Source organism: Megalops cyprinoides, chromosome 2 (genome assembly GCF_013368585.1).
Source record: "Megalops cyprinoides isolate fMegCyp1 chromosome 2, fMegCyp1.pri, whole genome shotgun sequence".
In the NCBI taxonomy this organism is placed as follows: domain Eukaryota; kingdom Metazoa; phylum Chordata; class Actinopteri; order Elopiformes; family Megalopidae; genus Megalops; species Megalops cyprinoides.
In genome coordinates, this window is record NC_050584.1 from 34,003,625 (window position 1) to 34,028,958 (window position 25,334).

Sequence of the window (25,334 nt, forward strand, 5' to 3'; positions counted from 1 at the left end):
AGTCTTTAATCATTGTCCCAGATACCTGCCACCATGGGGGGACAAAAATGAATTGTAAGGCCAGGCCAGAACTAACTTAATTCTTGTCGTCCGCCCCTTTGCAAGGTATGGGAAAAATAGCATCAAACTGAAGTTTGGAGATGAGAGAGGGGCACTGAATGAGAAGAAAGGAGAAAGGGGCTCAAAGGAAAAGGAACTCGGTCAATGGAAGGGGGCTGGACGATGAATAAACCATGCCGTCCACGGTGTTGATATTTCCCTCAATGCTTTTCTAAAGTGAGCATTTCAGGCCATCTCGACACACTACATTTGCCCATTGTGTGAGGGGAGGGCCCTGCCTGTTGAGCGGCAAGGTGAGGCGGCACTGGGGGGCAGATGGAACCTGCTCAACGCCTCAATAGCCCCCTTTCTCCCCCTGCCATTCACGCGCACCAGTGGGAATGTCCCGGGACCGTCCGCTTTCGGAGAGCCCCGGAATGAGCCCTCGGTGCAGTGAATGCGGTGCCATTGTTCGGCCCAGGGCCATTAAACCACCTCCTGGGCAAACAAGAGCAGCCCTCTTCCTTTATGAGGGCCGAGGGGGCAACAAAGAGAGGAGTCATTGAGACACGGAGGGGCCTGCCTTTGTGTAGTGTCTTTTTGAACCCCCTCAATGGCCTGGCTCAAAAGGGGAGGCTCCTGTTTGGTTTTTAGCGCTTCCATATTGCCAGGCTGAGTTGTTTGCCCAAGCAAAGATGTGAACTTAATTGACTATGTAGCCCCAGAACACAAAACCACGAATAACTCAGATGGAGACAGAGATCGATTGCATTCCAAAAAATGAAAGTTGGGATTACTGACCAAAAGAACCTTCAGATGATAAAGAGTATCTTACTTCATCACTGAGTCCTCATTCATCTGTGGCAATGTCACTTTGATAATACAGTGGTAACAGGTGCACAGTATTCAATCTACAGCATTTTGGTTTCAAGAAATATGAAGGCCACTCATTAATTTTTTTAACAAAATCCATTCAGTGCATCCTTCCAATCCCATAGGTGCATGCACGAAAGTCACTGCTTGATATAAAACAGTCTTACAAATATTTAAACATCCAGAAACAACAGGTTAGAAAAGCAGCTCTTGGCAGGTGTTTCAGTACTGCACATAAGTCAAATCGTTATGAAGTCCTCCCTGATAATGCTCTGGTATGGAGACACTGGGAATATAAAATAAATATGCACTGTAAAAAATGAAAGCAGGCCTCTACAGCCTCATTAACCTGACACCCAGGAGATGGGTGTCATTTGATACTATCTACTTAAATTACATGCATATCAGTAGTGTTGATTGTAGTGGACTGTCATGTATGAGTGAAAGGGAGAATAACATGCTGTCTGTCATGCAATGGCTATTGGGTCACATTACATTTATAGGGTGATTACTGCTTCTTTAGAATGGGGGGAGACGTGGGTGAACAAGGGAGAGAGTTGCAGTATGTGACTTTTCAGTGAGTGTTGCAGATCTAAGAGCTGCTATACACAATACCACAGAGTCTTCTTTCAGAGGCTGATAATAAAGTTTGAATAATTTTAGACAGAGGACTGAACATATTTAAAAGTTACAGGTTTTTATTCCTCTCGTTGTCTCACTCAATAAACTGCCACTGGATTGTCCATGTGCGAAGTGGCACTAAAATTAGATGAGATCCCGTGATGACATCTTTTCCCAAAAAAATACGTTGTGCAACCCAAGCCAGTGTTTTGTAGCGTGCTGGGTGGGTAGCATATTTAGCAGGTGGAGCAGTTGGTCCCCTGAGGAGAGGATAAGGAGCGGGAGCGGATGCCTCCCCAGGCGCCTCTGGCTCTCTGCCACCACATCATCCATCCTGGGGCCTAATCGAGTTATCATATCAACAAATCTCCCATCAGGGGCCCACGCTGACACTCTCCAAGAAAGAGTGGAATGGGACGACAAATTTCTAGCAGCAGGACGCTGGAGCTTGCCTGCCAGGCGGGATGAAAAGTACCTGTAACCCCCAGTCAACCTCTCCTCTGCGTCCTGTTGAGAGAGCACTCACACTGGGCACCATGCTGAGGCAGTTATTCGATTAGCCAACTGCTAAGTGGGTCGCTCTATTCTCTGGGCAGAGAGAGCCTTGAGACTCCCGCCAGGCAAACATGCGGTTACTCTGGGAGAAATCAAAGGCAGCAAGGCCCTACAATATGAATAATAAGCCTGTCTGACGCGCGGTCAGAGGCGCACTTCACTCATAATTGCCCCTCATGACGCTGCTGTCAGCCTGACAGCAATACAGTGCGCTCCTGGTGAGCTCAAGCCCATGGCCGCACATGAAAGGCGCCCCTTTGCTTGAGCCCAGATGCGCCCCTCACGGGTCCCTACTTGCCATGTGCAAGAACGCTGCCAGATGCCTGTGCATCGCAGGTAAACATAGGGCACTTCACTCCACCGACTGCTCGCCTGCACTCACCGATTGCTTTCTGCAATCGAAAGCAATTGGCCTCAATCAGCTCACTTACAGCCTTCATGCTTTATTTTACATTGTGGCTTAGGAATTGGGGTCATGTTTTGCAGACTGCAGTTTCCATTTAAAACACATCAGTAGCTCATGGAATATTCTTTTAACAACAATTCACAGTCCAACTCACACACCTCAGTATCTACCCACCTTACTCAATACTATGATTCATGATGTGCCTCTCTGCTCTAAATGCATAATCTGACTCAAGATATAATCGCATAAAACAAATCATCTCTCTTAGCGCTGAGTATATTAAAACGCTTCTAACGGACACAAATGTCTTTTTTTTCACTCAGCCTAGTCATAATGCTCAGGAATGTTTTTTATCTGCAGTGTCTAAGCTTTATTTTCCCCACATAACCAGTCTGTAGCTGAACAGAACTATGAAAACACACTGGTAGGATTTGTCAACGTCAACTTTGTCTGAAGAACAATTCCATTGTAAATGGAAAATGGGTTGACATGGTCAATGGAGCTTCATCAGTAAGGACCTAAGCATTTAACGCTGTGGCCCAGCCTATGCACCAACACAAACACTAACATCCACACAAAGGTCTGTGGGGGGAGTAAAAGTCCTGTGCTCCTAAAATAAATTTGATTTTCCAAATTATCTGCCACTCAGGAACAAAAGCCCAGGTATGGAGCCTCTCAGCCCGTTCCTTGACCTCTTGCATCTGTGAGAGAGCACACGGGCCAGGCGGCTCTCTCCACAGGGGGCTGTGGAGGAGCCTCGGCCTGCAAGCACTACCTGCTGCTAGGCACAAAGAACTCCAGTCCCAGGGCTCACCAGGAAGAAAAGACCCTGAGATAATGACTTGGCTTCATCTTCAGAAAGGGTTCTTTTTTTCCACGGTGACCACTTTGTCTGCCATGAATAAGATTTATGCTGAAGGAGCCATTATTTTCTGGACTTTTCTCCTCTCGCTCCCTGTCTGCAAGCTTCAGTGTTTCTTCTTTTTTTTTTTTTTTGAATCCGAGAGATCCTCCCCAAGCATCACTAACTGATTATCACCTCCATTGAGCAGCTCCAACCTTTATTAGATTATGCTGGGCTCGGCACTTAGAGCATGAGAGCAGTCAAGTGCCGGGGAAGACCATGCAGGCACAGGGCTACAAACAGGGCATTTACCACGATCACATTCCTCATCTCTATTCCCAATTGTATTTTCACTATTTGAATAAAATCAGCAAGAACAAGGAAATGTCCAACAATTTTAAAGAAATGGATGAGTGAAATTCTTTCACTCTGCCAAAAGCTATCCCTCAGGCAGACCATATAGAAAAACATGTTTTTTTGTAGTTTTTTTAATTTCTACATTTCCAATAAAAAACAATAACTCTCAAATTATGGCCTAGTGTTACTTTTAATTTAAAACAATACAATAATAATATTACAAGTATTATTATTATTATTATTATTAGTAGTAGTAGTAGTAGTACTAGTAATAGTAGTAGTAGTAGTAGCAGTAATAGTAGTATTTGTATGAGTATTAGTACTATTGGAATCTCCCATGAAATCATTACTGCAGGTTTACGGTGTCCTGATATTCCCCCAGGTCCAGGAGCTGTCAGCTGGACAAAGCCGACATAAGTGGAACTTAAGTAAACCAAAGCAACTGAAATTAATCAATGACACTGTCACTTAACGGCAATTTCTAACCTAATAAAAATACCTCTTTTCCCCAGCTCCACCCTCGCCACCTCGGTGTCACTTCAGTGATCAAAGGTGCCGGGCAGAATACACTTTTCTCCTGCCATTATTCCATATTTTAATCCCATTTGCAGCACTCTCCCGGGCCACAAAGCAGGCGACACAGTGGGGCTCTGGCCTCTCCGCTCTGCATAATGCACTTGCCATTTAGTTATGATTAGAATGTCAGTGTGGCGGAGTGGGCCCGCTGTCCCTGTGGAACGCGGGCCCAGCCCAGCACCGCATTGTCCCTAGTGATGGGTGAGGCCAATGAAAAGAACAGAGAAACCACAATGAATACCTAAAACCATTCACCCCGAGCCTGAGAAGCAAAGGTAGTGTCCCTGCCTTTGCTCTCCCTGTGGGTCCCGAGGTGCTGAGTTTGCAGTTCTCCCCTTTCTAAGGGAGTTAAGTGGATTCTGAATTCCTCCTGATCGCAAAGGTCGAGGGTGGGGAGGTGGGGGGGTACACATGGTGGGCCACTCCCTCAGAGGTGGCGTCACCTGCTAATGGTCTACATCAGCAAAAAATGTGAATGACTTCAACAATTACTAGTTTTAAAGCTGCCCATACTGAAAGGAGTATTCCAAATGGGGTCATTACACATTCACAGAGGAGCAGGGGGCCATTTGTGGTTCAGCTCCCAATAAAAGAGTGGGCTGAAATAATTAACCAGGAAAACAATTAATCTTAGAGCGAGACAACGCTTAAAACAGAAAAAATTAGCAAATAAGTAATGATCACTGCTAATCATGAGCATGACTCCCAGCTGCAGACTTCCTTTCTGTGAAGTCTGTGCCAAGGACTATTGATGAGCAGGTCAGTCCAGTGCTTTCCTTCTGCCTCAAACAATGACAGTAAAGAAGTTTGTTGAAAACACTGGCCTTACCTCAAGTCGGAACAAGTCATCCATAGGTTTCATATGCTGTTGCATTTCCCTCTACTTATGCTTTCCATCTCATGACAACTTCTCTGCAGTATTTCATTTTTTGTTATTTTAGAGTGATGCTCACAGTAGGCAAATTGAACATCACATGTATTGTTCATACGTGACCCAAGGACTACCTTTAAATGTACACTGACAACTACTGATGCAATTCACTCTAAAGCCCCTTTCACACATGCACTGGATGCCGGAACGTATCTGGCCCTTAGCCGGAGGAGCTGTATGTGAGGACGCAAATGTCCGAATCAGTCGGACCGGACATGTGACGGACTTCGTTCTGCCAGCTCCCTAGTACAAAGTCTGCCACATGTTGGAGTGAGTCCATGTGTGAATAGAGCAGGCAACGTTCCGGAGAATCCACCGCGAGCGAGTGGCGTGTTGATGACGTTTCTGTCATGCGACTGGCGCGAAACCGGAAGAATACAAACATCTGCCTCGTACTCTTTTCCGAGTGCCTGTACATAGCTTTCCACTGTTTCGTTGACATTGCGGAATTTGTCCAAATACATGCTATTTTGAGTCCAATGATCATTAAAGAGATAGCTATAGCTATACTGCCAAAACTTGTCTCTTACGATGATTAATAACGTTGGTTAGTAGTTTATTATCTGGTTAGTAGCTAGCTAAGCTGTAGCTAAGTAATAGTGATAGGTATAGTGAGATAGGTGAACTGGTGACCTAACATTACATAGCGAACAACAAAAACTTACCTTATTGTTGTAATAAATGTATAATTAATAATAAATTATGTGTACCGGTAGCACCATTCGGATGGCTATGCGTGATTTTTTTTATAGGCTACCCAAAAGTACAATAGCTATGTTCGCCTTCTCCTCCTCCGTGCCACATTATGTACCCGTACCACCGAAAGGTAAGAAATTGAAAAGAAAAAACTGAAAATACTTCAACTCGCAAATACTTTAGGTGATCTCATCAATACTTTTCACTCATGAGAATGCAAGTGGCATCTAACTGGAAAATACCACGAGGAAATCTGGACGTTTCTAAACTCGCAGTGATTTCAAGTGACAATGTAACATACTACAAATGTAATTATTAATGGTCACATACTGGGTACTACACTGAAAAATAGCATGCAGTATACAGTATATACTTGTGTAGTACGCAGTATACAGTATGCAGTAGGCGGTTTCGAATACAGCCACTGCGATTTCTGCAGCATACTTTTTGCATCATGTCCTGCCTCCTGTACACTCTACCCAGGTGCCGCCCCTCACCTAAACCAAACCGGAGTATTTCCAGTAGGTGTGAATGTGTCTGTCATGGACAATCTCCTGTTGTGTGCTACATGTGTGAAAGGGCAATTCCAGCCAAGTTGCGGACCTGATTCTCCGCACTTTGTCCGGAGTTCATATGTGAAAACGGCTTAAATGTGCCTTTTATGGCTACTTAATGAACGCACACATTTGCTTGAGTCTACATTTGTGTATTCATTTTTTTGTAATTTAATAATTCTTATCTCTATCATCTTAAAACAATCAGACTATATTACTTACGTTATGTATCACAGTATACAATGTACAAAATGTAATTACAGTACTTCAAGTAAAGAAGCATGCTCACTCAACTCACTGAAGAGAGCTTGAGACTTTTTTTTCCTCCTCAGTTGTACAATTTCAACCCAATCTGCCTATACAGAAACAGAAATTAGATGTGTGCTTGCGTGGACGTGACAGGAAAATAGCCACAAGCTGCAACAAGCAAAACTCTTGTGCATTTGCTTTACTTGAGGTGCAAATCTAAAACTGACTGGCCACATGTTCCGAATGCATGTAACGCGAATTCCTATGTTCAGGGTCTTTGAGCTTTCATGTCCAGTCCAAACTGAAAAACTGCAACATAATTTTCAGATGATTACAATGATGATTGCACTGGCCCTGATCTTTGATGTCCAGTTTCTGCAGACTGGACATCAAAGATCTACTGACTACTGAGAAAAAGACTAAAGACTACTGAGAAGAGACCATTTTATGAATCAAATATTCAGGGTGTGCGCAGTGTCCATGCATTCTCACAAATGTTTTGTATTTACCATGGAAGAGAAACTGACTATCTATGATAATGACAGCTATTTGCTCACTACAAGGAAAATTGGATGTGAAGATCACATTTGTGATTCAAAATTTTTAACCTTAAAGAATCCCGTTATTTCTTCTAAGGCTGATTTCACTTTATTGGATACACTGTTGTATAGCATCTATTGATGCATCGGAGAAGCACCAGCAAATTTTTTCATTGAACCTTATATACACAAGTGTACAGGTCTCCTGTGTTTAAAAATGATGCTGGCTGGCATTCTGTACATTTCCTGCATAAACACAGATAATGCCATCTCAGTTTCTCCTGGGATAAGCAATGAACTCTGCCATTTGGGCCTCTCTGTGCTGGTCCTGAATGTTCTTCTGTTGGATGTGAGAACAAGGTGGGGAGTCTAAGGCCTGTGTGACATTTTTTGTGGCTGTTTCCCAGGCGCACATCAGCACTCAAAGCTGGAGAGGGGGGTGGCGGGGTTGTTTTGGGAGCCAGAGGGCAGTAGTGCCTTCGCGGGGGCTCCAGGGGCCTTTGTATCTGGGCCGAGCAGTGGTACAGAGGGCCTGTTTTGAATGTGAAAGGGTGCCCACCTCTGCGACAGGGTGCAGGCAGCAGTCCTGTGAAAGAGACACTGGCAGCCTCACGGCACAGTGCCCCCCGGCCCGGGTACGAAGGGGGAGTTGGGAGTGAAACCCAGGCACTCACGTCAGCTTCACTTTCCACACCGCTCACTCTACGTTCTATAGCCCCCCGCTTCCCACTTTGTGTGCCCACATAATCCCGCCCGAAGAGGCTATGCAGGTGGTCCCCAGGCAGCCCCTCCAGAGCTATCTGCTTTACCTACACTTCTTTCTCCCACTGCAGTGTAAGGGAATATTTGGTGGCCTGGGTAAGGAGCACAGATTTGTGTGTGTGTGTCTGTGTGTCTGTGAATGTGTTTTGTGTTGTTTTCGTAACAAAAACCCCAGTGATAACAGATAAAATATAGTTTAAAGGCTCAGGGGACCATGAGACTCCCTCTCAAGGCATGTGCTGGGCTTCAGGCATCATTAGCACCTAAGTGCTGTGTTTTTTCCTGTTCTTCTCTCCTTTCAAAGGACCTGTCAGAGAACTGCAGCTCACTAGGGTCTCTGAAGGCTCTCCAAAGGATGGGGGGGGGGGGGGGGGGTTCATACATTTTCCTCCCCTTCCTTCTTCTTAAAAAGCTGGATAAGGGATAAGAGCTCTCTTGAGCAGCTCCTTGTCTGATGCTCATGAAAACATCACTTTAGATGGAAGATGGGGTATGCAAAGTATACTAAAGAGGTTTGGTATGACAGTATTTTTTGGGGGCCCTCCACCAGCAGACCCATCCCTCACACTCTAAATCTCAGTTTCTCATTCAGAAATTTCATGTAAATAAAACTGAAAGTGGCCTAAAACAATGAATCCTTTGACATGGCCTTCAGCCTTTTGCGCTAGAGTCCCCTGTTCCCAGCAGACACTTGGTCACACACAAACGTTTCTGTTGTCTGACATCACTGTCATTTTTCTCCCTTCAACAATTTGCTTGATTTCCCATCGTTGCCACTGCCTGAGGAGTGCTTCAAAGCTCACATGTTATGCGCTGGGACATGGAAATCATTACATTTAATGACAAGGCCCCAAACAGGACCTGCTGCATGAGATACTAGCGGAACTTCTGTGCATACTTTACAAACAGGTCCCACGTTGTGCAGCAAAAAGGGAAGTTCACGGTGGAACGGCAGCCTGCATCCAATCTTTTTTTAATGCTTCCTGCGTGAGTGGAGCTGAGGACCCCAAGCTGGCCTTGATGAAAGGGGCTCTTTCTCTCGCCGGGAATCATGGGCATTCTTCAGGCTCACTCGAGTGGAACCCCATCACAATAAAATCAAAAGCCCGCCTCCGTCCCATCCTCACTATTCCATGCACCTGAGGGCCACACACCCCCCCACACACACACACCCCGACTCTCAACACACACCTCCCACCCTCCTCTTCACGTCCATCATCGCCCGTCTTCAGTTACACCAGCAGAAACACCCCCACCCCCACCCTCATCCCGCCCATCTTTGCATCCCGCTCCAGATGAGGGCCCTGCGGCTGAGCCACATGCCATAGCCGATTGGAGGGGTGAGGGGGGTGAGGGGGTTGGGGGTGTGAGGGGGTGCACAGAGGTGCTGGGGTCCCCGCTGGCCTCACTTAACACACCTTGAGCCAGACCTCCGGCTCCTGCTTATCTGCCCTCCTCATTCAGATGAGATCAGATCCAGCGCTGAAAGGAAACAAAAAGCTCATTGGGTCAATTTCTACAGTTTTCAGTCTGCCATTATGTGCTGGCCCATTTGATTTCTGCTTTGTAATTGCCATAGAAAACATGTACAAAAAGAATTGTTGAAAACCCTACTTGGATCAATACAAAGCATCATACTCAGTGAAGGGGTATCTAAGGTGTATGTAAGGTATTTTATAAGGTGGTCCTACTAAATACCTCTTTCAGTAAAAAGCTGGGCCTTAAAGAACTTTTCTCACATGTATTTTTCCTGTTTGTTTCAGTGGCTGGCTATTTGTGGTGTTTTGATGTGTGTGGTGAAAATGTTACCATTTGAGCAAGGTCCCTGGCTCCCACTCCAAAAATGTATTCCTTTCAGATGAGTGCAGATTGAAGGCTTCCTGCAGATGGAGTACACCTCCATGTGCCCCCATCAAGGCCAAGGCCACCATGACTCCAAGACAGGGAGCATGGAATCTTTTCACACTTCCTGGGAAAAAAGAAAAACAAACCTTGGGCCCTATCTGTGAAATCTATACCCTCCAATGAGTTCATCCATCCTTGTGTCTGCAGTGGCCACCTGTTGGCTTCCCCTTGCTCCCTGCCCCCTATTCTGAAGCTGGCCTTTGTTATTTCTTTACATTACGGGACAGAAACTTTAGCTTTTCCAAATTCATTCAAAACATTTTGCTGTTCTGTATAATCCTTTCACTATGGAAACATTTTCTCAGCTTGCCACAGGAGAACTATCTATTCATAAGTCTATCAGTTCCAAGTGTGTATCCTATCACTCATGACATCCCAAAGAAATCCTAATGAGAAGAGGAAGCTGCTATGACAAAAGCCCAGATTTACTGGCCTGTCCTTCCTGGGAACCATCGAAATGACTGTAGCATTAAAATGTTTATGGAAGGTGGCTCAACTTTAACAGGACCCTCTAAAAAGGAACTCTTATAGTGTATGGATTTTTGTGCATCTGTGAAAAAAGGTTAGAGTTAAAGAATGAGAAATATTCATAAGAAACCACATGACTGCATTTTTACTGAATGTGGTGGCATTGAAAAAGTGTGTGTGTGCGTGTGCGTGTGCGTGTGCGTGTGCGTGTGTGTGTGTGTATATTTATGAGCATAGGTGTGGGTGGCAGTGTAGCATAGTGGTTAAGGAACAGGACTTGTAACCGAAAGGTTGCAGGTTCGATCCCCGCTGGGACACTGCTGCTGTACCCTTGGGCAAGGTACTTAACCCACAATTGCCTCAGTAAATATCCAGCTGTATAAATGGATAACATTGTAAAGAACTGTAACCTATGTAAGTCGTTTTGGATAAAAGCGTCTGCTAAATGAATAAATGTAAATGTGTGTGAGAGTTTATCTATGTGGCAGTCTGTTATTTCTGTTTCGGCCTCACTGACACCTGGTGTTAGTGGTTCATCATGGTAAACATATATCCTGTCTACATATAGGGATGTAAGGGAAGTGGATTCACATCCACTTGTAAAAAGAAATCAGCCAATGGGAGCTGTCCCCCTGAAAGGTTTGAAATAAACTGATTTCTGGTTCAGCAGCCTTGAGGTTGTGGTATAACTATGAGAAAGGGTACTCACTGCTACTTTTCTGTGATGCCACCTAGTTAACAGACATTAGGATAATCTCTGACCCTACACACCATCTAGGCTCAGACATATGTTCTGCATACATATATTTGTCTACACATGGACAATGCCACACTGAAATCTCTCAAGATTACACAATAATATTTTTATACTTCATTCCCTCTCAGGCACAAACTTTGAACTCTGAATGAGTCACTGTAGAGAAGCTGGCCGACACTTCTCCCATAAATGAACCAAAAGAACAAAAGGAACCATTAATTTATTGTTAAAACCAAACAAAACAAAGGAAACCAACCTACACTAAACAACAGCAGAGACAAAGTGAGCCTTCATCCCTGCTCTCCAGCCCTAGCCCCAGTATTTAATACACCTTCAGTTACTCAGCTCGTTAGCCAATAGGCTGGTTCCCCAAACCAATTGCCAACATGTGCACACAATTAACATGACATGTTAAAATGATTGACACATAATTGACAGTTAGGTTCTAGGAAGAGGTGTTGAAGGCTCTCCTTCACACTAACATTTTGTAACATACATATATAAAACTTCACATTGTGGTGCTACAACAAGAAACGTAAGTTGTCATTCACCAGTTTGTCAGTAATATTTGCTGTACTATTATTATAGATTGTAAAACTTGTTTTCTTCTGGCCAACATTTTAATGTTGGCCTGGCAGATACAAGATTGATACCTGTACTGTACCTTTGTATCCTGTACTATGTCACTGTGTCATCTACTTTAAATAGCCTGATAGCTGTAAATGATAAATCCTTTTGATACTAAACTGCAATCTGAAAGCTGCTTAACATTTCTTCAAGCAAATAATTCTACAGTCTGGAGTCTGTTTTTTTACAGACGTTAGAATATCTCTGAAACATCATTCAAATGAAACTCAGGATTCCAGCTCCCTCTACCAACTATCTTACCCAAAGCAAAGGATTGCTTACCAAGTTCAGAATGTGCAGAATATATATATAGACAAAGAGAGAGAGAGAGAGAGAGAGAGAGAGAGAGAATATAGCATTTAATTTGCAAAGTAACAAACGTCCTCAAATGCTCCTTAGAGCTCAACAAGTTTCCAAATTACTTCCCTTAAAACTCCAAACAGTATAGTCCAGTGAATTGATCCAATTAGTTTTTAACCATGTCGAAACCATTGTGGCCTAAATGATCTACACACATTTGCATTTGACACTCTATGACTTATTGTTGGAGTTCATGGGAAATGCATGGATACCCATTAAATCAATACAACCACATTTGCAAGAGTAAAGTGAAATGCATACATCTGTTCACCAGTGATTGGCCTACAATTACCCTATTACCATCTGAATCGAACAGCTAGACCTTATATTAGGCATTGTCACCACAAACTGTCACTCAGATTACACCACATACGTAATTGAACTTGACTATTATTAATAGCTCCTTAAAAATCATGCATTGAAATTTGCCATAAAGTATGTTAATAAAAATCGGCTCCCTCCTCAAAGAGTTTAACACAAATCGGATATTACTGACACTGTCTCAAGAGGAGGACAACACAAAGAAAACTTATAGCACAATTAGTCACAGCGCACGCAGTTCCACAGCGCCATGTATTTTAAGTCACTGTGCATTATTTTGATGCCTTTTGTGGGGGTTTACAGCCTTCAGAGTAAAAATGAGTTGGTCACTGATGCTGAGCACATGTGAAAAGAATGCTTTATGTATCTCCTTTTGAGTCTGAGCCTTCTCATTCACATGTAAAGCACTCGGTACACAAAGAAATAGATTATTTCTCTTCTGACTTCATATATGTGTACCCTCTGTCTGTTTATATTGCAATTTCACCTCCCTTTGTTAGACAACGGGTAGCCAATGGGTTAATGTCTGGGTGGCCAAATCAACAGGGTGTGTGGGACAGAGTGTGGGAAACATAGAGAGAAGGCTAAGCGAGAGTTCATGTTGTTCAATAGTACATGGCCTCTGAGAGTAGACTGAGGGCACTCTAACATTAGAATATAGACTGACACCACATACATTGGTTACAGTCTGATTTGCATTCGGTACAGTAGGAATATCGCTCTGAATTTTATTCTGTGCATCCCACATCTTCCTCTAAAACTCTTCTTTTAGGTACAGGGTTTTGAAGTTCCTCCCCAAGCAGTTAAGTCAGACCTGTCTCTGGTTGTTAGGAAAATACCAGAAGTATGTTTGATTGACAGGACACTTCTGAACTCCAAGCACACTGGCTCACTGGCCCTCCTCCTAAGGCAAACAGACTCCCCGAGTCAGTCCAGATATCCATGTAAACACTACCCCGGTTTCTCCGGTTTCTTGACAGCGACGTGATCAAGAGCTTGTGTCTCGCTCCGCCTAGGGCAGGCTGCTGAAATGAAAACTGAGGTTTCAAGGCTGTTTTTCCCTTTTCTATCTTTTTTTCTCTCTGCTCTCTTTCTCTCTGTGAGACTCTCAGCCTCTCCATTTCATGTTTTAAAAAGAGGCCTCACTGCTTTGGTTGCCCTGCTCATGTTCTGCAGTAAGCAGAGAAGGGGCCGGAAGGCGCTTCCACCTGCTGGAGCTGGCGCGTGTCTAATAAGCTGTTAATGTCAGGCAGCCTGGGCCTAGGACGTGGGACCGGCCGCCCGCTGTGCAGAGCTGGAATACCTTTGCTCTTATTTACGATTATGGGCTGTGACCTAACCTCTCCTGCTAAATGCTAGCCACTTAAAAACGCACACCGAAGGTCACCACACCCCTCTTTCAAGAGTGGCTGGGTACCTGTTGCGGTCACTATTCAGCCATTACTAGCACTTCATCGTGTGCGTAGTTGCACCATATGAGAGTTCCGTTTCCTCTTTTTCCACCGCCAACTTCAGTAGCATTACCTTGTTGTCCATTCGAATTTTTGTATTCAGTATATCACCCCAGAAAGCTAGCATTGACACGCAAATGTAGTGCATGTAAGGCTACATGGGTAGCCAGATAAGAGCAACTGGTGGGCATGGGATTAAGAATAAAATACCTTCACTGGGTACCAGAGCGTATAAAGAAAGAATGCTTTTTTTGTGGTGAAGCTGGAACGCTCAGATTGTGTGTGCTGTGACTTCAGCTTCTCCTCACAGTGTGGCATTATCTCGGTGCCCAGCTATGTACCAGTCCTGCCGCTAGCTTCTCTGGGAAATGGGATGAAAGGGGGGCCCACGGAGGTGCCAGCGCTGCTTAAGCCTTGCGTGGACAGCGTGAGAAGCAGTGGGATAATGCCATTTCATGTCGTTTTGTTTCAGAAACACCAAGCCCTGCAGGATGTTACAGAGCATTTGTGGGGAGAATGAGGTTCAGGGGACATAAAATTAAGGCATTGCTACACAAAAAAACCCCACGAGAGTGTGCACTGCTGGCAGAAATATGGACATTGATCTCTTGAAGTAGATTTTGATTGGACTTTTCTATTGATCTTCGCTGGGACTGTTTATACAGTGAAAGTCATTTCATTTTTATGAATACACAGGAGGTCTGAAGGTTTCTGGGGCGTCATTCATCAAACATTCATAGAATGGGTGTTAAATTTTGTGTAGCAACAAAACGTAGAATTTGAGTCCAGGCCTCACATATATATACCCCTGTTGGTAAATAAGGGTTTTTGTTCAAGTGTGCGCACATGCATGACCTTTTTAACTCCATCTATAAAACACTCCATTATCCTTATATGGCAACCCTAACTTCCATGTTCATACAGTACTTCCTTCTTGAAATGCAATGTTTCAGTAGTGAAAATGAAAGTAAAAAGAATGGAAACGAAACCATTCTCACTCTGTAGCAAAAGTTGCCTTATTGACAGCTTTGCCTCACCATCAGTGCCTATACCTCCCAGACGGTTTAATGCCGATACTGAGCCGGCCACTGTGCAGAGGGAATTGTGCTATAAATCACAAAAATTAACAAAACTTGCATACTGGAAAGTTAAAAAACCTATGATAAGTACTGGGTTACACAATTGCAGTTCAAAGGGCAGCGAAGCTTGCCACATTTCCTGTGCTACCAATAAATCCTGTTTGTTTGGTAAAAAACATGCTTGATTACATATGAATAAACTGCTGCCGCCTTTGCCCTCATATAGTTTTATAGAGCCTCCTACTCATACTTAAGCCCACCACAAGGGATTTCCTGCTCTGTTGTTGTTGTAGCATGTTGTGTTTTAGGAGCACTTGCATTGATACAGAAAGAAATTGTGTGTTGCCGCTACCCAATGAACATACAATATACACATTAAAGACATCACATCTGGTCAAAGGCAACTTTGTCTAGTGCAATGGTACCACAACATTAATATACACATTTGTCAGCATTGGTGTCTGGCATGAATGGTGAAGAGTGGGTAAAGTAAATTTTGAACACCAGTACATTTACATACTGTATTAAAGGGGCTTAATATAAGCTTATAAGATAAAATAATGTTTCACAGGCTCCACCGGAAGCACTTGTAAAATGAAAACTAATGTTTTACAGAAAATTGCATATGTTTTTATTTTGGCTCCATCTGGGTGCCAGACACTCAGAAACTAAGACAATATTGTTCAGTTTTGAATTGGCAGCAAGAAACCAACCATCCTTTACACGAGAGGCGAGCAAGGTGAACTGCAGTGTCAGCCATCTTGCAGTGCTGTAGACTAACACAGACCCATTTCTCTCTAATGCAGTGTCCAACACTGGGCAATTTTCAGACTGATGAATTTTTCACTTCAATCACTGTTGTCTGGTTTCAAACATCTTCAAATTGTATAATGCAGTAATTGCATAATATAGTAGCATCTTAGCATACATAGCTGTATTTACAGGTAGGCTATCATTAATCCTGAAGATATTAATTAGCTTCTGATACTTTAACTTGTATTTAGCAAATATTTCAAATGAACAAATAAACATATTGACTTGTAGAAATGATTGGCAGCATAGCATTCATGCATGTAAATGCATGTAATGTAACATAATTTAAAGGGACACATTTCAGTTGAACTAAACTTGAAACGCACAGCCAATCACACAGAACCAAACAGCATGTACAATATAGTTTGTTGTAAAAACAAATCCAACCAAAAATTCAAAAACAGCAAGATATTTAATAAATTTCATGTAATCAGTTATCCCTCAGTTAGTCTGTTAAGAAGTCTCAAGACTGGAAACCTATTTCTTGTCTTCTGTGTATAAAAAGAAAAAGGAGAACAATTTCTGTGAACTTCAAGTGTCCCCTGATGCACAGAATGTACACACCTACATGTGGCATTGCCTTTGTCATACAGCTTATATCTGCTTTGTGCCCCTGCATCAGATGTGCTTCAATTGTTTTTGATATCCTAAATTAAAAAAGTATGTTCAGCATCCAGGTTATGCCTGCTTGGTCCTGTGCATGCCAGGAAAGGCCACAATGATAGCAATGCCTCTGAAAATTTAACTGAAATGGTATTGCAGTGTCTGTAGGAGTTGTTGCCTTTGGGTTTACATTGAAATGTATGGATTGTGATAAAGTGGGGTATTTCACTCTCTCTGCTGAGTGATTTTTAAATGTAATTTTCCGCATCTTTTTTGAATAATGAAAGATACCAGCTACTAGGGAATTACAGTTGTTTGGCTCATAGATTGTTACCCAGGATCTAGAGTCAGATAACCCATTTGCTATTGTAGCTTTCTTACCAAACATCCTCAGTCATTTTTTGCAAAAAGCTTGAATAGTCAGTTATTGGGAGCACCAATACTCAGAACCACTGCCATGTAACTTGTATCTGTGTCTGTCAAATTTCTGCAAAATAGAATTTTTTTTTAGAAGTTAGTCAGCACTGCTTTAGAATTTGACTGATCTCTGCACTAGACATTGAAAACAATTTCACACTACAGGGAACATTCATATTTATAAAGCCAAAAACACATTTTGAACAAGCTAATACATTGGAAAAGGAACTGTCTGAAACAGAGCATCACATCACTCAGTCACTGACAGAATGAATTTGCTATACAATAAAATGTGTGTGTGAGTTAAGGGATTCACTTCACAACATGGCTCTCAATTCAGTTTAATGCCTGCCTCTTTGTCACAGATGAGAGAGGGTAAAGCTCAGCCCTAGAGGACCAGGCACTTGTAGATCTGAAGGGTTCCTGAAAGTGAGTTGAATTTTAAAAAATTAAGAGCTGATAGGATAAATATCAACAGGTGTCCGTGACCATCCTAGACTGAAAATTTCCATCATTGTCATAGCCTCTGGTGTGCTTGTGCATCCATTTTCACCGTCACCAATGTCTAGAAGACCACCTCTTTCATAGATACTCATGTGTCAGTGGAGGATGTAGGAAACTCATCATCACCAAAGTAAAATGGCCAGGCTCTTGTAGTTTATTCTGATGTGTCTGTGCAACATGTAGCACATTCACCAAAATGAAATGCAGCAAACAATGCCGGCACTGTGCTGTGGCACTCCAGCTGTCAGCGAAAGAGAGCAATTATGTGTTTAATTGCCAGAGGAGCTGAAGGTCCCTTTCCATTCTATGAATGACAATGCAGTCACACAGTGGTGGTTCTAAGCAGTAAAAATGAAAAACTGCCATGTGAAAGCAGTTAATAGATCACACCCAATTATGGTTTTGTTATGCATCACTTTAGGCAATGTTTCTGGATGTTTCATTGGGGCTCATTAATTTGTGCTTTGACACATAATCAGAAATCTAATTCCTCAGACGTGGTGGAGGTTTCAGCCTCTGAAAAGTTGATGTAGCCATCATGATTCAGACACAACCCCTAAACCTAGAACAAACTACAACTACAAGACCGTAACCTCTGGGGGAGGGAGACATATTAGTGCTGTGAATATTGTGCTGTGAAATGACAAGACAATTGAAATATCACACAGTACATTTGTGGGTCACTCTGTGCCAGATCATGTATACCTGCTATAGTTACAACAATGAGACATGTACTTCCAGTGAGCAAACATAGATGATAAATAATTCAAAACCCAGTAAAGGTAATTAAACAAAAATATTGTTTGCATACATGCAAACCTGTTAGATCTGTGGCTCATTACAGGACATTTTATCCACTGAATTTCCTATAATGAATATTTGTGCATGGAGAGTGCTTCTTGTGAGCTATTCCCTCAAGGTGACACACATCCTTGGTCAATCAACATCAAAACCTTGAGCATACTGCAGCAGACAAAGCTCTCTGAGAGAGTGGAATGTGTTACAAAGGTTGGTTATGGATGCTGTGACATTCTAATAAAATCTTGTTACCAGAGCAGACACTCCAACACTCTGTCCAAATGGTCTAGCCCCTTTCTAGGCCTCCAAAATACTACTTTGTGGCCTCATCGTTAATTTCTTTTATATTTTCCCCCCTGGGTTAGCAACAATAGACATAGGCATGATAAGACCACCTTTACGGGAGTCTTTGTCCCTCACTTTTCAGAAGCTCACTTTTCACCAACTGCTCTTTTACACAGTTGTTTCTAACTTCAAAATGGCATCAGAAATTTGAGCGGCACGACACTGAAACCCAACGGTGTATTGTCGCCCTGATTACTGGTGAGCGGAACTGCTCTGAAAAGAGAACAGAGAGAGCAGTTGCCTTGTGAAGTTTCTGTTCCCTTGGTCAACAAGTTGCCATGGCAGTGCGAGGGGGAGTGGTGTTGCTGAGGGTGATGCCATGAGGATATAGGCCAGCTGACTGTAAAAACAGCACTGAAATCAATTCAATGCTAATCACGAAAACAGTAAGCAATGTCCACCAGTTTATGTAAGATGAGGGTATTACTCAAAAAGTTTGAAAAATGAAAGTTTGAAACAGCTTTTTATCTCTTTCAAAGTTAACCCCTTGTCTGGTCTTGCGAGAGCACCAGTTTCTCTTCAGCCCCTGGGCAATTTAACTCTTTTTTGCTAATTTTCCCAATAAATTTCTGAAATCCAATTCAATCCAATCCAGTTCACAGCCCTTGAGCACAGCGGAAAGTTGTGTTGCTCAGACATGTGCAATGTGGTTGCAGTTAAAGTGAGCCAGCCTCCCCCCCCCCCCCCCCCCCCCCCCAAAAAAAAAACACCCCACACCCAGGACGGACATTACTTTTACATGCCACACCTGTGTGGGCTGAGGGCAGGCGGGACAGGGGCTGCACGTCTGGCGGACAGCGCTGAGGGGGTGGGTACAGGGACCCAGCGCTTCCTGCGGCCGGCCCCCTGCTCCCGCCCGGACTGCCGTGTCTGTCAGCGCTTCCAGCCGGCAGCGGGAGTTGATGCGTGTGTCAGAGAGGCGCTCTCCCACATTCCCCGGGTGGCTGGCAGCAAGCCGGCTGCGGAGGGGGTTCGCCTCTTTCTCACGACCTCTCAGGCTCCTGAGCTCATCTGGGAGCTATTCATTTCCTGCCAGAAAGCAGCCTTCTCCTGTGCCGGCAGGAGGGGCAGAGAGCGAGGGGGTGGGGAGGGGAAAAAACTCTACCTTGGCCGCAGAACGAGTCCGGGGCTTGGTACAGCAAGCTCCGGGTTTAAATCATAAAGCTCCCACTTGTCTGGGCCGCAATCAAAGGCAGCATAGGGACGATCTGGGGTGGGGGGGTGGGGGTGTGCAGAAATCACACCATATGGAAGCACTTAAGAGCCAAGGAAGAAGCAGGGAGAAGTTTTTTCTCTCCTTGCATGTGCATGGAGTGTGGGAAAAGTTAATGGACATGAATGGCAGCTAACCCCTGGTTGTGTTATGATACGTACACATGGTCGTAGTTCCACTGCTAACAGGAGAGCAGCATAAAGCTGCTGTCTGTGGGCTGCTGGTTGAGAGGGAGCAGGGAGTAGCTGTTGCGCCTACAAGTAGCTGGTTGGCCTCTTCCAGGTGCTGCTCTGCCTCTCCCTTCACAAGCCTGTTTAGAGGAGGACATGGCTGTTCCACCGTGACACCGCAGCAACATCCCTGCAACCCCACAGTGATGTTTCATAAAGCACTGTATGCTTGCTAATAAGCTTCCTTCCCAGTCCCTTTCCTTCAAAGATGTTGTTTGTACAGGGCTGTAGGCCTCCCTTGGGCTCTCTCCCCTCCACAGCTTGTAAACATGTTTGTCCTCCTGGACTCTGTCCTCATATGGTTTCAATCACTCTGCTCCAGTGCCATAAAAGGTGTGATTGAAATTCAAAATGATCACACTTATCCACACGTTGTGCCTCTTAGTGGATTTGTAATTACAAACACCTGAAATGCCCTCTTCAAAGAATAGCCACACTCAGATGGCCTGAACCTGCATGCTCCTTCAAGACTGAAAGGTAGCAATACAGAGATGTTGCTACCTTTCAGTCTTGCAATGTTTCTACAATTTTAGTCACTTTCTAATATATTTTACACCCTAAACTGAAGCCATACAACATGGTTCCTACACAGTTGAAACCCTTTGAACTCTGTCTCCTCTCTCCCATTAAGCAGCACAATTCAAGAACACCACCAACACTCATTTCAGCCTCCCAGTGATAACAAATTGATGGGAGCAGTGGTTAGCTCTGTTCATCCTCAGCATTTGAATGAGTTGAAGTGGTTTACTTATTTTAACAATGAAAGCTCAGAAACCAAAATCCCTCCTGTCCTATGTAGTATCATTCTTCCTCCCCATCTGGCAGCAGGAACTGTGCCTACTTCCCTGTTTAGTCTCCAAGCAACAGCACATTAAGCACTACTGAAGCAGCCTCCTGCATGCTGAAAGCATGCAGTTTCTTTTCCTAGCATCCCAAGCATACACAAAGGATCCTCAAAGTAGTTGTAGCAATCTAGAATGCTGCATTAATTTTTGAATGCAAAGACTTAACAACTATACAATGCTGGCATCACAGAGATAAGAGTAACAATGCTCTGACAATTGCGTGAAATTCAGTCAATCATCACAGTCTTCCACTGGCAGCTGTGATGTATTGCACATACACAATAATAATGAATGCAGTCCGGATTCTTACCTTGACCTGATGTGTGTATGGGCCAAGGTAAGTCAGCCTACTAACAGAGAGAGAGAAGAGAGCAGGATTCATTTTCATGAATGTGTGCCAGCAGGGGTGTGGGAGCTCCTGAGCTGTGACAGAAGACATGATTTGTAATGAGATGCCTAAACACCCAGCGTGGCAGCAAATAATTTAGTTAACTTGCTTAACAGATACTTGTATTCAACATATACTATCATTTCACCGTTGTAGGTAACATGTCTTACTATTTCCTTCAGGTTGACCATATATACAGGTAGATATTTACTGAGGCAATCTGTATTGTCTTAGCAGCTGCATTGGCCTACCTGGGAACTGCAGCTACAACCTTCGGGTTATGAGCCCTGCTCCTTACCACAGTCCCACGCTGCTGCTCATGTTTTCCTTTGCTCCTTGCTTTTATCTGATCTTCTTAGCTATTTTTTGAGGAAATTTTACTCTTTAAATGTTTTCAAAGACTGCAAGTGTAAAAATGATCAAATAGTGGATAGGAAATGTAACCACTGCAATGCAAAAACTTTCCTATCGACTTTGTTGGCCAAGTACCAAGGAGTAGTAAACAGTTATCTTACTAGGTGGCGCCAGTGGTCGAGGAATCGTTTCTCCCAAGTCACAGCCTGGTTGAGCATTGGTTGGGCTACTTGATGCGACCTTACATTTTTAAACTAGTTTATTTCAGAATTCTTTATGCGCCATTATTAACGTGGTATGTCCAATCACTATTTCCAGTTAAAACAATTCTGGGAATGGAAAAACAGAGGAACTTGTTTATTTTGTGGTATATTGTTAATACAGTTTAATACCAGTTTACATAATACACATTTCTATTTCAGGCAGCTAGTTAGCAAACGGAGTTAAGTTAAATGAAATTATATTTTAACATGTTATTGCTAATCTTCAGTGTCACATCGACTCTGTGTCACAAGATTTACCAATATGCTTGTTGAATTGTGATGTTTTAAACTGTCAAGGTTTATTCAACAAGAAAAAAATTGTCTCCATGTCTTTTTGCCCGGAAATCTGTCATTTTTTGCAGTCCTATCTGGTTTCGCTTCTCCCCGCGTGTTCCTGTATATTGTTTTTTTTTTTTTTTTGTATTTGTAAAGACACCTGGATTCGGTCAAGCACCTGGCCGATCCAGGAGAAAATCCAGCAAACTCTGTAAAGGGGCTTAAGCGGCGAGCTCTGTCCTGGTAATCTGCTAGTGGTTAGTGTGTATACCATTTTATGTTAGGGTATGTCGTAATTTTGAGTGTGAAACAGGACCCCGACGAGCGTATGGATTCTGTTGGGACTCTCTGACAGTGAGGGCATGTGTGATTCTCCAGCTAAAAGGGCGCTTATAAACCTTCCTCTGCGCTTGTATGTGTGTTTCCCTGTCCCGTAGCCGTGCATGTGTTTGAGAGGGAGGGAAATTACTGCTTTACGATATCAACAGTGCATAGTTTTGCTCGTCGTGTACGGGATATAAGTATTAAGCGATTAATTAAGAAGTTTTCACCCTGTAACACAAAGTCTCTCAGTTACCGACGCATTTTATAATGCATTTGTGTATATATGCGGCGGCGTGTCACATTATATATGACTATACATTTATTAACATCAAATATTTAGGGAACCCGACTTAATCCAGGAAGGCCAAGACATCACAATCAAGTGAGCAACATACAATTATAGAAATCATAAAATATTTGATATTATATGGTTAGCAGGTATTTCATTGCCTCTGCTGGTAGGCCAGATGCATGTTACTAAATTGTAGTAAATCTCATCACAAAGTGACTAAAGGAATTAAACAAGTGACTCCGTCGGCTGTGCACTCTTTCGCCTATGGAAGCTAATGTGCAAACTTGGGTACGCGTAGATATGGAGACAACAATTGTTTTAGATATCTTTACAAATTTATTTGTCTTCCAAAATGAAGAATTGATTAAGAGCATTCAACATATCTTTGGCATCACACTGTAAAAAAGATACCTCAAATATAAAAATGCAGTTCACTGACTTCACAATACGAATTTCATTTCAATATGAACTTCTCCCTCATATATACAAATATAGTGCAGCATCTTCTCTTTTATACATTTTCATACAAAAAAAACAACATTTCAGAATCTCGTAACATTTCAAGAATAATCTAATCTTCAAATTTCAAAGTCTTAGTAACGGGCCTTCTCTCTACCAGGGTCTCCACACAGAGTCTGCGGTCACTGACGGCGCGCCAGGAGAGACCGCCACTGGAACCGTTGTGCTGACGTTGTTGGCATACACGGGAATAACTGGTCCATTTGGTGCAAAAGCCGCATTCGGAATCAAAAAGGCGAATTGTCCATCCGTTGCCGGGACAAGCTGGAACCCGCCGTACACCTTTGTTGCTTCTGATGGTAAACTGGTCGAGGAGCCACCTTTGCAAGGCACTCCATTTAGGGGCATTACGTTGCCTTGCGGCGCCGCGTTGGGAATCTGCACCATGGGCTGACCGAATGCCGGATGAGGAGGGCCGGCAGGGATCTGGTGCTGGGTGGGGTAGTTCATGGCGTTGATTTGTGTCATGCAGCTGGCTAAGTGACCGAGAAGCCGAGTCCTGACCTCGGTGTTAACCCCTTCGCAGGTGGACAGGAACCGGGTGACTTCATTCATACACTCACTGAATCCTGCTCTGTACTTCCCGAGGACAGTGGGGTCCGTGTTTAAAGCAGCTGCGGGGAGAAATTAAATTTTAAGTTAGTGGTCAGGTCAATATTGTATATCACGACTAAGTACATTGAATGAAGGCAGACCTTCCTGTTGAAGAAATGCAACAAGCAGGAATAGCTGGTAATGATCGGATCTCCTTGATGATGCCAGATACATATATAACATTTAGCTAAAATTTAAATTCATGTTCTGTAACTTGGCTTCCCCGGAACTACCTCTTTAAAAGGTTGTGCCTATAAATAATGCTAGAGTATGGAAACAGCCCGGGAGCCAAGTCGGTAAAAAGAAAAATAAAACTGTTGCTGAATGCCATCTAAACCGCAGACGGAAATCTGGAAGAAATCTGCGATAGCCTAACATATTATGAGATCATCGAAACAATTTACCAGTCATCTGCACTCTCTGCAGGTTTCTGAGATGCTTAACCGTCATTTCAAGGATGTCCGCTTTTTCCAGCTTTGAGTGCCTGGAGCTCTGCATTAAAAACGAAGCGCAAGCTTATTAGTGATTACATCTTCGCAATACATTAAATACTTATCCGTTCAAAGTAAGTCACTCAATTTAAAACAACTCGCAAAGCAAAAAGACTCATTGATGCTGGCTTCGATTATTTACTTAGAACTATGACGATTATAATCTGTACTCATAGTACGTTTTACATTAATAATACAACAGCACTTACATCTTTCTTGAGCGCGTCCAAGATCAGCGTTTTCAACTGGCCCAGGCTTTCGTTGATTCGCGCTCTTCTCCTTTTTTCCATAATTGGCTTAGATGACTATAAAAACACAAGCAAGCAAACACACACACACACACAAACAGTTGTTAAAATTTACAGTAGCTACAAACGTTCTGCGGGTATACAATACGCATTTGTGAATGTCATAAATGTCTCGTAGGTAATGGACCACCTAGTTTACCTTTCTATGCTCCGAAGCCGTCTTGGGTTTATCGGGTGTTGTGTTCATGCTCGCAGGGGTGGCAGCAACTGGGGAAGAGGAGGTTTTCTCCATCATGTCTGCCGGCATCTTCTCTTGGAAATATCCCACACGTTTTAGATATTGCGGATCCCACAAAACTGTTGTTGATGCGAGTGCTGTATTTAAAAATGTTGATTCTTCGCCGTCACTGTCCTCTTGAAATACCAAATCCCAGTTTATGACAAGCAAAATCCTTTCCTTGAGAGTGTCTGCAAAGATGCAGTGATTATAGTAGTACACCTTTATGAATGAAAAATGTGTCCCTGGTGGAGTGGCAATGAGAAGAATGATGTAACTGCCGCTGAGTTTACAGCTGCCTGTCAACGTTGTGAGTGTGTAATCGCACTTCTTGTGGGTCTTATTTATATCTGAGACTGCACGCGAACGGCTCGTGTGAAACTTCCCAAACTTTCTTTCCCACAGTAACTTTCTACCAATCAGCGTGGGGGACACGCGGCCCGAGGGGAGGATGGCTCGTGGTCGGCGCCCGTCCATTGGCTGTTTGGTGTTTGAGCGGGCGGCCAATGGCGCACGGCTGGGCTTAGGGCACAACCGGGCTTCTGCCATCAATCATTGCCTTTACATATT

General features: G+C 43.4%; 1 protein-coding gene across 1 annotated transcript; it reads right to left on the reverse strand.

Moving 5' to 3' along the window:
• Positions 1 to 23,115: 23,115 nt before the first annotated feature.
• Positions 23,116 to 25,066, reverse strand: her6 (hairy-related 6). Its single transcript, XM_036521850.1, has 4 exons — positions 24,687 to 25,066; positions 24,449 to 24,544; positions 24,153 to 24,240; positions 23,116 to 23,768 (listed from the first exon to the last, which is right to left on the reverse strand). The coding sequence occupies exons 1-4, from the start codon at positions 24,792 to 24,794 to the stop codon at positions 23,248 to 23,250; spliced, it is 813 nt and encodes a 270-aa protein (XP_036377743.1). The 5' UTR covers positions 24,795 to 25,066; the 3' UTR covers positions 23,116 to 23,247.
• Positions 25,067 to 25,334: the final 268 nt, after the last annotated feature.